The sequence below is a fragment of the Lithobates pipiens genome, unplaced genomic scaffold, assembly GCF_037356315.1.
Source record: "Lithobates pipiens isolate NorthernLeopardFrog02 unplaced genomic scaffold, aLitPip1_a1.2 Scaffold_18, whole genome shotgun sequence".
In the NCBI taxonomy this organism is placed as follows: domain Eukaryota; kingdom Metazoa; phylum Chordata; class Amphibia; order Anura; family Ranidae; genus Lithobates; species Lithobates pipiens.
The window spans coordinates 39,486,495-39,500,358 of NW_027507758.1; the positions used below are offsets into that span (position 1 = coordinate 39,486,495).

Consider the following 13,864-nt stretch of genomic DNA (forward strand, 5'->3'; position numbering starts at 1 on the left):
TACGTTTAATGTCATTTTGTGCTGGGACTGTTCTAAACACGGGAAACACGTGGCACTTCACAGGCATACTACAGACACCCCCCAGGCACCATATTTAAAGGAATATTTCACTTTTTTTTTTCACTTTAATCGTCATTAAAATCAGTGCTCCCGCCAAAACGGCCGTTTTTAAAAACTTTTTTTTGCAGTGACCCATGTCCCCTGAGGCAGGAGTCAGGTCCCCAAACCCTTTTTAGGACACTATCTTGCATATTAGCCGTTAAAATTAGCACTTTCCAATTCGAACGTTCGAGTCCCATAGACTTCAATGGGGTTCTAACGTTCGTACCGAACGCGGGGGTCGTTCGCAAGTTCTGGTGCGAACCGAACCGGGGGGTGTTCGGCTCATCCCTATGTATGGCCATTCAATCCCCTCCTCCAGAGACCGATATGAACTCCAGGAGACCAGTGGAAGTGGACACAATTCCAGACCCTGCACCTCGGTTGAAGTCTTTGTGGACAAAGCACGTAGGGTTAACACGCTTGCTCTAGCCACCCCCCCATACTGCACTTTTTACTGTTCAATTGAACTGTTTTTTTTATATACATTCATTCGTTTGGATATTCTTATTATAAATAAATTCCATCATGCGGATTTATACTATGTGGAGGCTTCTCTTTTCTCTTTCGAACCTTGCATAAATACGGCTATCTGGAGGGTATACATTTTGGAGTGCCGTGCCTGAAACCATCGAGGGTCTGGAATTGTGTCCACTTCCACTGGTCTTCCACTGTTTTTTTTTACCAAATGTTTTTGGTAAAAAAAATAAAAAAAATCCCAAGTGTATATTGATTGGTTTGCCCAAAAGTTATATCGCCTACAAACTATGGGATATATTTAATAATTTTTTTTTTTTTTTTTTACTAGCAGCAGCAGCGATCAGCGATTTTTATTGTGACTCCAACATTTTGGCAGACAAATCGGATACTTTTTGGAGACCAGTGACAACAATACAGTGATCAGTGCACAAAAATATGCACTCTCACTGTACTAATGGCACTGGCAGGGAAGGGGTTAACATCAGGCGTGATCAAAGGGTTAAATGTGCTCCTAGGGGTTGCTTTCTAACTGGGGGGGGGGGGTGCTTTTTCACTAGGGGAAGGCAGATATGTGTTTCTGCTAAGCAGAAATGTAAGATCCCCATCTCTCCCTCTCACAGAATAGCGTTCTGCCTTGTTTGATCCACTGATTGGCTCTCTGCACGCACCCCAGACCCTGTGCAAAAATACAAGTATGTCATTTCACGCAGGAGGGCCGCCCTGCCACGTATATATGCGTGGGGTGATCCATAAGAGGTTAACCACTTGAGACCCGCGCTATAGCCGAATGACGGCTACAGCGCGGATCTCCTTTTCCGGGACTACGTCTATTGACGTAGTCCCATGCACGAGCGGCCTGCACGCCCCCTGAGGGGCGCGCTCTGTGATCGGCAAGTCTACGAGACTCGCCTGATCACCGATCCGTGCAAGGGGTCGATCCCGACCCCTTATCACGTGATCAGCTGTCAGCCAATGACAGCTGATCATGTGATATAACGGAGCCGGTAATCGGCTATTATTCCTCCTCGCACTGTCAGCGCGAGGAGAAAAAAAAAAGCCGATCACCGGCGGCCGTGATCGGGACATCAGTCCCGATCACGGCCAGCCCTGCCAGTGCCCACCTGCCCCCTGCTTTGCCTGCCTAAATAAAAAATGTGTCCCCCCTGTCAGTGCCACCCAGCAGTGCCCACAGTGCCACCCAGCAGTGCCCACAGTCTGCCTAAACAAAGGTGCTGCACCCCAGTGCCACATATCCGTGCCCAGCAGTGCCGCCCATCAGTGCCCAGCAGTGCCACCTATCAGTGCCACCTATCAGAGCCACCTATCAGAGCCACCTATCAGTGCCCAGCAGTCCCATCTATCAGTGCTACCTATCAGTGCCCCTTAGTGCCACCCATCTGTGCCACCCATCCGTGCCATCTTATCTGTGCCCATCTTTGCCCATCAGTGCCGCCTTATCTGTGCCTATTAGTGCCGCCTTAACTATGCCTATCAGTGCCCACCAGTGCAGCCTATCAGTGCCGCCTCATCAGTGCACTTCAATGAAGGAGAAAAATGACCTGTTTGCAAAATTTTATAACAAACTAATAAACATGATTTTTTTTTTTTTTTGCATCTTTTTTTGTTTGTTTAGCAAAAAATAAAACTCCCAGCTGTGATTAAATACCACCAAAAGAAAGCTCTATTTGTGGGAAAAAAATGATAAAAATTTCATTTGGGTACAGTGTTGTATGCCCGCGCAATTGTCATTCAAAGTGCATCAGCGCTGAAAGCTGAAAATTGGTCTGGGACTGAGGGGGGTTTAAGTGCCCAGTAAGCAAGTGGTTAAAACTACCATTGCCTGCAACACATGTAGGACCCTCAGGAATGAAGAATATTTGTTCTAGACAAATCAAAGCTTGATGTAGGTCTGACACTAGTAACTAGAGACAGGAGAACCAGGGGTATTCTAAAGCCAGGAGAATTAAGGCAAATAGACTGTACTTTGCAAGTGCAGTTGCACTCATTTTCCCCAGAGCTTGGTGAATGTGGTAAAGCTCTGCCGATTTCCATTATCTAATCATGTACAAGCAAAATTCATTTTTTTTCCCCCCTGCACCAGAGTGCAGTGGCATAGCGTGGGGGGGGGGGGGGGGGGGCGTGGCCCAGGGCGCGACATTTAGGGGGGCACCAGTATGTGTCAATACTGGCTGCCTACTCCCAATTTTAAATTCCTGTGTCCCCCATGCTCCAGCCGCCATGTTCAGTGTCCGGCACCCTGTGATTGGGTGTATGGGGGTCATGTGAGGCGTAAGGCTGGCCTTCCATGATCGCTCCTGAAGTCCCACCTCCGCACATGACCCCCTCAACATGGCAACTAGAACACAGGGGAGAGAAGCAATAAGAGCCGCCACTGTCTTCTCCTCCTATCCTCCGGACTGATGCAGGCCAGCCAGACAAGAAGGTGAGTGAGAGTGAGACTACCTCATGAGAGTTGTGTTACTGGCCCCGGGGGTTGTGGTCAGTGTAGTGTAGCATAGTGGTCAGTCAGTATAGTGGACAGTGTAGTATGGTGGTCAGTCAGTGTAGTGTAATACGGTGGTCAGTCAGTGTAGTGTAATACGGTGGTCAGTCAGTGTAGTGTAGTATGGTGGTCAGTCAGTGTAGTGTAGTATGGTGGTCAGTCAGTGTAGTATGGTGGTCAGTCAGTGTAGTTCTCAGTGTAGTTGACAGTATAGTATAATGGTCAGTGTAGTGTGTAATGGTCAGTGTTGAAATCAAGTAGGTTAGTGTAGTGGTCAGTATAGGAATCAGGTAGGTCAGTACTATTGTATTTGAAGGGACTCAGGGAGTGCTAAAAGTCCGCAGTTTAGGGGGCGCAAATTACTTGCCCTGCCCTGGGTGCTGACATCCCAAGCTACGCCACTGCCAGAGTGGGTATTGTTTATAAGGTGAAGCTGTCTACCAGCCTGCCTGCTTCACTGAAGTCTGACAACCTCTCCTGCCTGGTGTGGATACCCGCTCTGCTACTGGCAAGACCTACAGGCACTCATGGCATTCTGCACTCCTTTGCCTTCAGTTCTTACTATCAGGTCCCCCCCCCCCCCCCCGCAAGTCTGAGGTGTAAGAGAGAGGCGTTCATCACCATTTCAGGCTCTGCTACCAGGTACGTGATAATTTTAGCTTCACTTTCCTGCAATTAGGGCCCATTTACATTTGTGTTACTAAAACAATTCCACATTACAGCTGTAAAGCACCAACAACACATGGCCATCCATTTCATTCAAACCCAACACAGTGCGCCACAAGCAGGAACATGGTCCTGAATGACGCACACCACACAATACCCTTTATGGAAAATAAGAGCAGCCTCAGCCCAGACCCACGTCCAAGCCCCAACACGTTTCACCCCACCCACGGGGCTTAGTCATGGAGATGTGTCACATATGCCGCAACATGTGCCTTAGTGCGTACCCCAGGAATCAAAAGAGCATCAGATTACATCAGAGCCTTTTATTTTTGACAAATTTGTACACTTTTTAAATCTATAAATTGAGAAATAAAAAAAACAACCTGTTGATGTATGAAGAGACTGATGCAAATGCTGTGGCAACTGAAGAACAAACTGTGGCATGTTACAGTGATCTCTGAAGAATCCCTCCGTTGCTTTGGACTGCATAACTTTGGTTTCCCATAACTGTAACAGAGAAAAGATATCAAAGTGCCTTTAGTTTTACATTACAAAGAAATGTGCAAGTCCATTTTTTCTTTAGGATACACTGGTGTAAATTTTCATTTTAAAGTGGTTGTAAACCCTCCCCTACAACTTTATCCCATGTGAATCAGCATAAAAAAACCCTAACGAACACTGCTTGTAGATATCGCCTTACTTGCTTAGTATTGTTTTAATCCTTTTTGTTTTTTAGAATGACGTCACTGAGCATGCCCAGATCCCCCCTGATTTATGGCACACTCTCTCTGTCTTATCTATCTGTTATCAGGACTTCCTACGGCACAACACTGAACTCCCAGGAGGCTGCTAATCACTCAGAGCTTACTTCTACACACCATGTGACCGCACATACAGTGTAAAGCAGGGCATGGGACAGCATTACTGCAGTCTTATCCGCTGAAGCTGATAAGACTCATACAGGCAAACACTAGATAATCGGCACAAGTAAATACTATGAAATAAACAAGTCAGCTATGAACAGGGAAGCAGGGTTGCCATAGAAATGTTGGCTTGAGAAGGAGGCTTGGTTAACAGTACAGGAAGTGCTCAATGTAAGGGCGGAAATACACTCCACTGTGGACTCAGAAAACAATACTTAAGATGGCGCTGCCTAACCCCTGGAAACACGTTTTTTTAAAGTTTCTTTAAACAGTAAGTAATATGCAATTTGGGCTGGATTACAGTGGCTATACTTTGATAATTACTTATTATAATGGACTAAATAAAAAGAAGCAAAGTGGGAGAGTTTACTACTTCTTTAAAGCAAATCTGTGCTTAACCTACGAATGACAATGCAACAGGTTCAACTACTAAATAAAAGAAATGGATAAATGTATCAGAACACTGAGTGGTATGGTGGATGGAAAAATAGTAACGTGCCACGTCCTAGAATTAAATTTGAATAGGAAAAAGAGGGACTATGGATTTTATAGGCACGATCACAACAAATTTGTTAGAAATATAAATTTTATTCACATGTATAGCAAAAAAATATTTAACATAATATTAAATGGTTTTTAATAAAATTATCTTTTTAAAAATTTGTTGTGATCGTGCCTATAAAGTCCATAGTCCCTCTCTTTTTACTATTAATACTTTCAACTACTTTCATAGGGAAAGAAACAGAAAATAAAAAAAATCAACTATATACAATTGCTACACAAATCATATTGTAGTTGAATGTTAATAAAACCTAACGTTTCAATCTGCAGATTCTGTAATTTTCGGTAAGATGCAAGGCAATATGGCAACCTGGAGGTGTTCTGTAGACCTCTGTCTCTCTCAGGTCTATTCATTATAAAGTCACTGCCATTAGATTCATGGACACAGAGAAACAAACAATTATTTCTTCAAAATAACAAAAAATCCCTGCAATGTACACAGATCACCCAGGAGGCTAATGTTTTTTTTTTCCCCCCCCTCAACAAAAAAGTGTAGTTACTCTTTGTTTTGCTACCTAAAAAACACAGTATACGGCCGTGGCCAAAAGTTTTGAAAATGACACAAATGTTATTTTTCGCTAAGTCTGCTGCTTCAATGTTTTTAGACCTTTTTGTCAGATGTTACTATGGTATATTGAAGTATAATTACAAGCATTTCATAAGTGTCAAAGGCTTTTATCGACAATTACATGAGGTTTAACCACTTGAGGACCGCCGTATTGCCATTGTACGTCAGCACAATGGCACAGGCAGGCATAATCACGTACATCAACATGATTGCCTTCCAGCGGGTGGGGGGTCCGATCGGACCCCCTCCCGCTGGTTACGGCGGTCCGATTCGGTCCAGGAGCGCTCCGTGATGAGGGGATGGCCGTTGGTTTTCGGCCACCCCCTCTGGATCGCTCCTGGCCAATGAGAAGCTTCCTCCCCTGTGTATTGTTTACACAGGAAGGAGGAAGTGATGTCATTCTCCTCGGGGCGGTCTTTTTGACCGGACTACGAGGAGAACAGTAAAAGTAAGTGTGCACCAACACTACACTGACATGTAGGTACACACAGGCACACAAACCCCCCCCGATCGCCCCCCGATCGCCCCCCGCCCCCCCTCCCCCCCCCAGTCACAGTGTCACTGATTGCATTGATCATTTCTTTACTGATCAATGCATTCAGTGTCAGTTGTGACAGTAAAAACTGTCAGAACAGTTAGTGTTAGGTCCAGGATAGCCCCCTATCACCCCCCAATAAAGATTTAACCCCCTGATTGCCCCTAGAGTTAACCCTTTCACCCCCTTTTGCCAGTGTCACTAAGCGATCATTTTTCTGATCGCTGCATGTGTCGCTAGTGTCGCTAGGTAGCTAGTTATTTTTTTAGGTTCACCGCCAGGTTTTTATAGCGCTAGGTACCCCGATATACTACCCAATAATGGTTTTAACCCCGATTGCCGCTAGTTAACCCTTTCACCCCCTTTTGCCAGTGTCACTAAGCGATCATTTTTCTGATCGCTGCATGTGTCGCTAGGTAGCTAGTTATTTTTTTAGGTTCACCGCCAGGTTTTTATATCGCTAGGTACCCCGATATACTACCCAATAATGGTTTTAACCCCCTGATTGCCGCTAGTTAACCCTTTCACCCCCTTTTGCCAGTGTCACTAAGCGATCGTTTTTCTGATCGCTGCATTAGTGTCGCTAGTGTCGCTAGGTAGCTAGTTATTTTTTTAGGTTCACCGCCAGGTTTTTATAGCGCTAGGTACCCCGATATACTACCCAATAATGGTTTTAACCCCCTGATTTCCGCTAGTTAACCCTTTCACCCCCTTTTGCCAGTGTCACTAAGCGATAATTTTTCTGAACGCTGCATCAGTGTCGCTAGTGTCGCTAGGTAGCTAGTTATTTTTTTAGGTTCACCGCCAGGTTTTTATAGCGCTAGGTACCCCGATATACTACCCAATAATGGTTTTAACCCCCTGATTGCTGCTAGTTAACCCTTTCACCAGCGATCACAGTATAAGTGTCACTGGTGACGCTGGTTAGCCAGTTAGTTATTTAGGTTCCCCGTCAGGTTTTTATATAGCGCCAGGGACCCCCATATACTACCTAATAAAAATTTGAACCCCCTGATTGCCCCTAGTTAACCCTTTCACCACTGATCACCGTATAAGTGTTACGGGTGACTCTGGTTAGTTTGTTTTTTATAGCATTTTATATTCAAATCCGGAAGGCAGTGCTTGGTTTTCGGGGTCCCGTACGTGGCTAGGCTCCCAAAAAGTCCCCCACATGTGGTATCCCCGTACTCGGGAGAAGCAGCAGAATTTATTTTGGGGTGTAATTTGACTTCTGCACATAGCATGTGTGAGCAATATATCATTTAGTGACAACTTTGTGCAAAAAAAAAAAAAGTTTGTAATATTCCCGCAACTTTTGGCAAAATATAAAATATTCCATGGACTCAACATGCCTCTCAGTAAATAGCTTGGGGTGTCTACTTTCCAAAATGGGGTCATTTTGGGGGGTTTTGTGCTATTTTGGCATTTTATGGCCTTCGAAACTGTGATAGGTAGTGAGGAGTTAAATCAAAAATTTGCACCCTTAGAAATCCTGAAGGTGGTGATTGGTTTTCGGGGTGCCCTGCGCGACTAGACTCCCAAAAAGTCCCACACATGTGGTATCGCCATACTCGGGAGAAGTAGCGGAATATATTTTGGGGTGCAATTCCACATATAACCATGGCATGTGTGAGCAATATATCATTTAGTGACAACTTTTTTGTCATTATTCAATCCCTTAGGACAAAAAAAATAAATATTCAATGGGCTCAACATACCCATCAGCAATTTCCTTGGGGTGTCTACTTTCCAAAATGGGGTCATTTGGGGGGGATTTGTACTGCCCTGCCATTTTAGCACCTCAAGAAATGAGATCGGCAGTCATAAATTAAAAGCTGTGTAAATTCCAGAAAATGTACTCTAGTTTGTAGACGCTATAACTTTTGCGCAAACCAAAAAATATACGCTTATTGACATTTTTTTTACTAAAGACATGTGGCTAAATAAATTTTTCCCTCAATGTATGACTAAAATTTAGTTTATTCGATTTTTCTTATAACAAAAAGAAGAAAATATCTTTTTTTTTCAAAATTTTCGCTCTTTTTCCATTTATATCGCAAAAAAAAAAAAATCGCAGAGGCAATCAAATACCATCAAAAGAAAGTTCTATTTGTGGGAAGAAAAGGACGCAAATTTCGTTTGGGTGCAATATTGCATGACCGCGCAATTACCAGTTAAAGCAGCGCAGTGCGAAATTGCAAAAAGACCTCTGGTCCTTAAGGTGTTTATTGGTCCGGAGCTGAAGTGGTTATGCAAAGACGAGTCTATATTTGCAGCGCTGACTCTTCTTTTTCAAGACCTCTGCAATTGGCCCGGCATACTGTCAATCAACTTCTGGGCCACATCCTTACGGATGGCAGCCCATTCTTGCATAATTATTGCTTGGAGTTTGTCAGAATTTGAGGGGTGTTTTTCTGTTCACCTGCTAAAGATTGATCAAAAGTTCTCAATGGGATTAGGGCATGGGGACTTTCCTGGCCACGGACCCAAAATTTTGATGTTTCATTCCCCTTTGAGATGAATTAGAGCGGAGACTGCAAGCCAGGCCTTCTCCTCCACATCAGTGCCTGACCTCACAAATGCACTTCTGAAAGAATGGTCAAACATTCCCATAAACACACTCCTAAACCTTGTGGACGGCCTTTCCAGAAGAGTTGAAGCTGCATAGCTGAATAGCTGCAAGGGGTGGGCCAACTCAATATTGAACCCTACAGACTAAGACTGGGATGCAATTAATATTCATGTGTGTGTAAAGGCAGGCGTCCCAATACTGTTGGTAATATAGTGTAGTTGCAGTGGCCAAAAACTGCTACTAGATGTCAGCATACTAGAAAACAATAATCACCTATTCTGGTTCAATAAAAACACAGACAAAACAAAACTGGGGCAGAACAAAAAGGAAGTTTAGCTTTAAAAGACACCCAGAGTCACATAATGTACTGCAGGATTCTGGAATGATAAGAGGGCATACCTCCCAACTTTTTGAGATGGGAATAAGGGACACCTATCAGCAAAAGTATGCAGGCATAGGACACACCCCTTGCCACACCCCCTTAGAGGAGAATTGTACAAACAAAAAAAACATTTGTTAAACCCACAAATGCTTTTTTACCACTAATATTCCTTTATATTGGCTTTTGGAATTTATAAATGCAGCAACTTAGAAATCAGATAAAAGGTTTAGCACTGGGAAATACTTTTTGGTGTATATAAAATGCACTTTTTATCTAACTATATAGATCAGATCAAAATGAGGGACAAATGTGGAGGAATGAGGGACAGAGGAGCATTGCTCCAAATCAGGGACAGTCTTCGAAATCCGGGACAGTTGGGAGGTCTGAGAGGGGGGAATGTCCCATTCAAACTGTGGCATGCATTTTACATGCATCTTTTTTTGCATTTTGCCCAAAGACCAGAAGATTAAAAAAAAAAAAAAAAAAAAAAAAGCACATAACCATTTCTCTTTGAAAACCGTAATTTGATTGCAATATGTACCCAGTCGTGATACAATTCTAATTGACAACCCCATGAGTCTCAGCACCTCTCAGCGGTGCATCATATATAGGTGGTTGAAGGCTCCACCACATGCTGGTTTAGTTAATAAGCCGGAGCAAACAGCATTTCTGATGTACAGTAAACCACATACTATGAGAATCCACCATTCCTCAGTACACAGCAATGAAAAAAAAAAAAAAAAAAAGATTGCTGAATGGTTTCTATGGGTTACTGCATTGTGTTTTATTATATAATCTCACAGGTGCTCACAAAAGATTCCTGCTATCAAAATACATTACTTAAAGCATTTTCACCCGGCAGGAGAAAAAAAAACTGCTGAAATCCACATCAATCGAAATATAAGTAAAGTTCTCTTGGCACACAGAAGCTGCAAAAAGCTATTGAAGTGTCAAGGCAGTTTTTTTTTCGCCCCCTGCAGATTTTTTATTTTTATTTTTTTTAAACATAAACTTGCCTTTCTAGAAAAAAGGGACTTTACTTTTTTCAGCGGCTCAGGCCAAGGATTTTTTTTTAGCAAAAAATAACCTTACATTCCAATGTATAGATATTTTAGATGTGCTCTACAGCAAGCCACACCCATCGTCAGGGAGGCATCTTAGAGGAATGAATTGCTACTGCTGAATCCCTCCCCACCTCTCAGTGTGAAAATTCCCAGGAGGGGACATGGCAAATCTGGACTGGCAATCTGAAAGAGGTCAGAATATCCAATCCCAGCTGTACAGAGGCTGTGCCTTTAACACTGGGGCGGGAGCAGCATCAGCGGTAAAACTGCGCTATTTTTAGAGCGGATTTACCGTAATTTTAGCGGCATGTATTCGGCCACTAGCGGGGGCGATTTTACCACCCTGCTAGCGGGCATGAAAGGGTTAAAAACACTGCAAAGCGTTTGCCGGCGGTATGGTCACGCTGCCCCATTGATTTAAATGGGCAGGAGCAGTGTACACACCGTTCCAAAGATGCTGCTACCAGGACTTTTTTTACCGTCCTGGCAGCGCACCGCTCCAGTGTGCGGAAGCCCCGAGGGCTTTCGCACTGGAGAAAAAGCAGCGGCTCTTTCAGGGCGCTTTGCAGGCACTATTTTTAGCGCTGTAGCGCCTGCAAAGTGCCCCAGTGTGAAAGGGGTATAATTGGGGAAGTCCACTTTTACTGCTTGTGCACACTGGGGCGGCTTAAAATTCATCTGTCTCTGTAGCCGCCCCGCACAGCGTGACCTCAGCGCAGCTTGCAAACTACTTATTTAATAGAAGTCAATGCAAGCCACTCCAAAGTCGCCCCCAAGTAGTACAGGAACCTTTTTCTGTACTACTTGAGTCACTCCAATTAGAACAGTTCCATTGTACTGCATGGAGTGCTCTTGTCAGGCAGCTAAGTCACCTCACAGGTCACCCCAGTGCGAACCGGCACTTAGTGGGCAGCGGCACTGATGCCCTCACTCATCTGACAAATAACATTGTTAAAAATCACAATGGGACTTTTGGTTGTGCCTCTAGTAGTGAGAAATCATCTACATAAAAATAAATTATAAAAACTTGGAGCATCAAAATGAAAAATTCTAGATCGAAACCCAATATTGAGGATGTACTTAATGAAAACCGAAACCGAAATGGACAGTTTAAAGAAAAAAAAATGCAAATTGAATTAATGCAGCTGCCATTTTTTGAAGTAAATGGAACATGATTTTGCATTGAAGCCAATAGGGGGTGTGTCAGGAACCATAAACCAGACAAAGTGCAGTTTAAAAAAAAAAAAATCACACTCCTAATGAAATGGCACAAGTTACAGTTCAGGAACCTAGTGAAAAAACAGAAGCCAGGGCTTGGATGCCAGAGAGTGTAATCAAACAAGCTGAGGAAACCAGAAGTCAGTGTAGTCAGGAGCAAAAATCAGGAATTGAAGGGAAATCAGCCAGGCCAAGTCATACACAGACGCACAGGAAAGAACACATTGGGGATTATAAACCACGCAAGGGCAAGGAGGAAATGAGCTAAGCTGTGTAAAGAGGAGGTCCAGCCTGGGTGAAAAAATTTTTTTTTTTAAATCAGCAGCTACAAATACTGTAGCTGCTGACTTTTAATATTATGGCACTTATCTGTCCAGGAAGCCTACGGATGTTGGCACCCTAGCTGATCTTCGGTTTGGGAACATAAATACAAAAGAAAAAAAAAAAAAAAAAAGTGCACTGTGTGATACTGAACCTTACAAATACAGAAATAGTGCCATAAACAATGAAAAATCAATATTGCTAAAAAAAAAATGTAACTATGAATCTAAAAAATATCCCTCTCCAAACATGTATGCGTCAGCAGCTTGTACAAACAAGCATGTAGCCGAGCTCCTCCACCGTCCTGGCCCCTCCCCTACATGTGACGACACAGGGCTAATCATGCGTCTTCCTCGGGGGGGGGGGGGGGGGAACAGATACCCCCTGAGGAAGACACGCGATTAGCCCTGTGTCATCACATGTAGGGGTGGGGTCAGGACGGTGGAGGAGCTCGGATACATGCTTGTTTGTACAAGCTGCTGACACATACAAGTTTGGAAGTCGTTTGGAGAGGAATCCTGCTTAATGCTTTTAAAGTTTGGTGTGCTGGAAGCACCTAAAATATGCAAGTACCCTGATGTTATGTTTTCTAAATACATTTTCAAACTAGCGATAATGCACTATCTAGCCCATTTCTTGTTTTAAATTGAGGACAACTTCTCTGGATTTTCCTGTGGGATCCTGCTGAGCCAGTTTAACTTAGAGTCCAGGAGTGGTTCAACTTCTTGTGTGGACCAAACTTAAGTGTGCGCTCACACTGTTGGAGGTGATTGTATTCACACGGGGGGGGGGGGAGCCCCTCTTCTGATCAGGATTATCATCACTAGAGTCACCTTTTGGACATTAATGTAGGCAACTTCCTGAGGACAGCCAATCTGATAGGCCAAAATGCAGAGAGGTTGAGTCACTTTATAGTGACACACTTCTGCCCACACATTCAATCCGGAAATCAAGCCTTCACTGAGCCAGCAACTGCATGAACTAACCAGACGGATTTCACGGATTTACTTATACCTGCTGTTCATTGCAGGTGCCATTAGGCACTCATACATTGCGCCACTCGGTGCTCACGTGACTGTTCGCTGCTCTCCTTTCCTGATCTGAAAACTACAGTGGGAGAGGCTGAGAACACCCACTGAATTCAGCCAGGATGAAGAGGGGCACTCTGAAATAAGTCTTTCTGGAGCCACTTTGAATAGAACCTTTGAGAACACAGCTGGAAGTTCGTTGTGACCTGTGGAGCCTTATACCCTGGTGAGGATACCAGCTACCCTGTATGTGACCCACGATCCAACGGGTACGAGCCATCTGGGACGTGTGGAACTTCTACAAGCTCTTATGACACATCTACTGTATAGTATTTTGTGTCCACCACCTTTGGTAAGAGTACCTACTTGTTTTCTTTGAATAATTCTGACTGATGATCGAGGGCGTTTTTGGGCCAACGGAATATCTGAATCCACTTTGCTCACCATTTGCTTTTGTTGGACATTTTTATTATTTTTTTTATATTGATCACTGTTATTTTCTACTATTTGTTTCACACAGATTATGTGGCATATGTTTGCTATTGGACAGCATAACATACTTTATGCATGCTGTCATTGAGTAGGTCTTTTCACTATTAACCACAGTGGGCTTAAGAGTGATTTATCTTTTCACATCCATATGTTATTCTAGCGCTACATTTTTTGGTTATATTAAGTTATTTGACTTGGTTTGTTTGTATGTTTAGCTGCTGGTTTGTGTTCTCTCACATTTTATATTTGTTAAATTTGATAGGTAGCGCAGCGTTTTCCCCCTTTCCCTTCATTTTGGACATCAATACCAAAATTTGCACTTGTGTCTCTGGATTGATGTGAATTGGGAGAAGAAAAAAAAAACATTTTTCACTGTGAGCTTGTTTGTTACGCAAAAAATGTTTTTAGATTTATACCGTATATACTCGAGTATAAGCCGAGATTTTCAGCCC

The 13,864-nt window shown here is 43.5% G+C and overlaps 1 protein-coding gene across 1 annotated transcript in view; it reads right to left on the reverse strand.

Moving 5' to 3' along the window:
- GTF2A1L (general transcription factor IIA subunit 1 like) overlaps positions 1–13,864 on the reverse strand; it is a 155,020-nt gene that overhangs the window by 123,855 nt on the left and 17,301 nt on the right. The window contains exon 3 of the mRNA XM_077485603.1: positions 4,132–4,255. Coding sequence (XP_077341729.1) covers positions 4,132–4,255 — 124 coding nt within the window. The remainder of the gene's footprint in view (positions 1–4,131; positions 4,256–13,864) is intronic.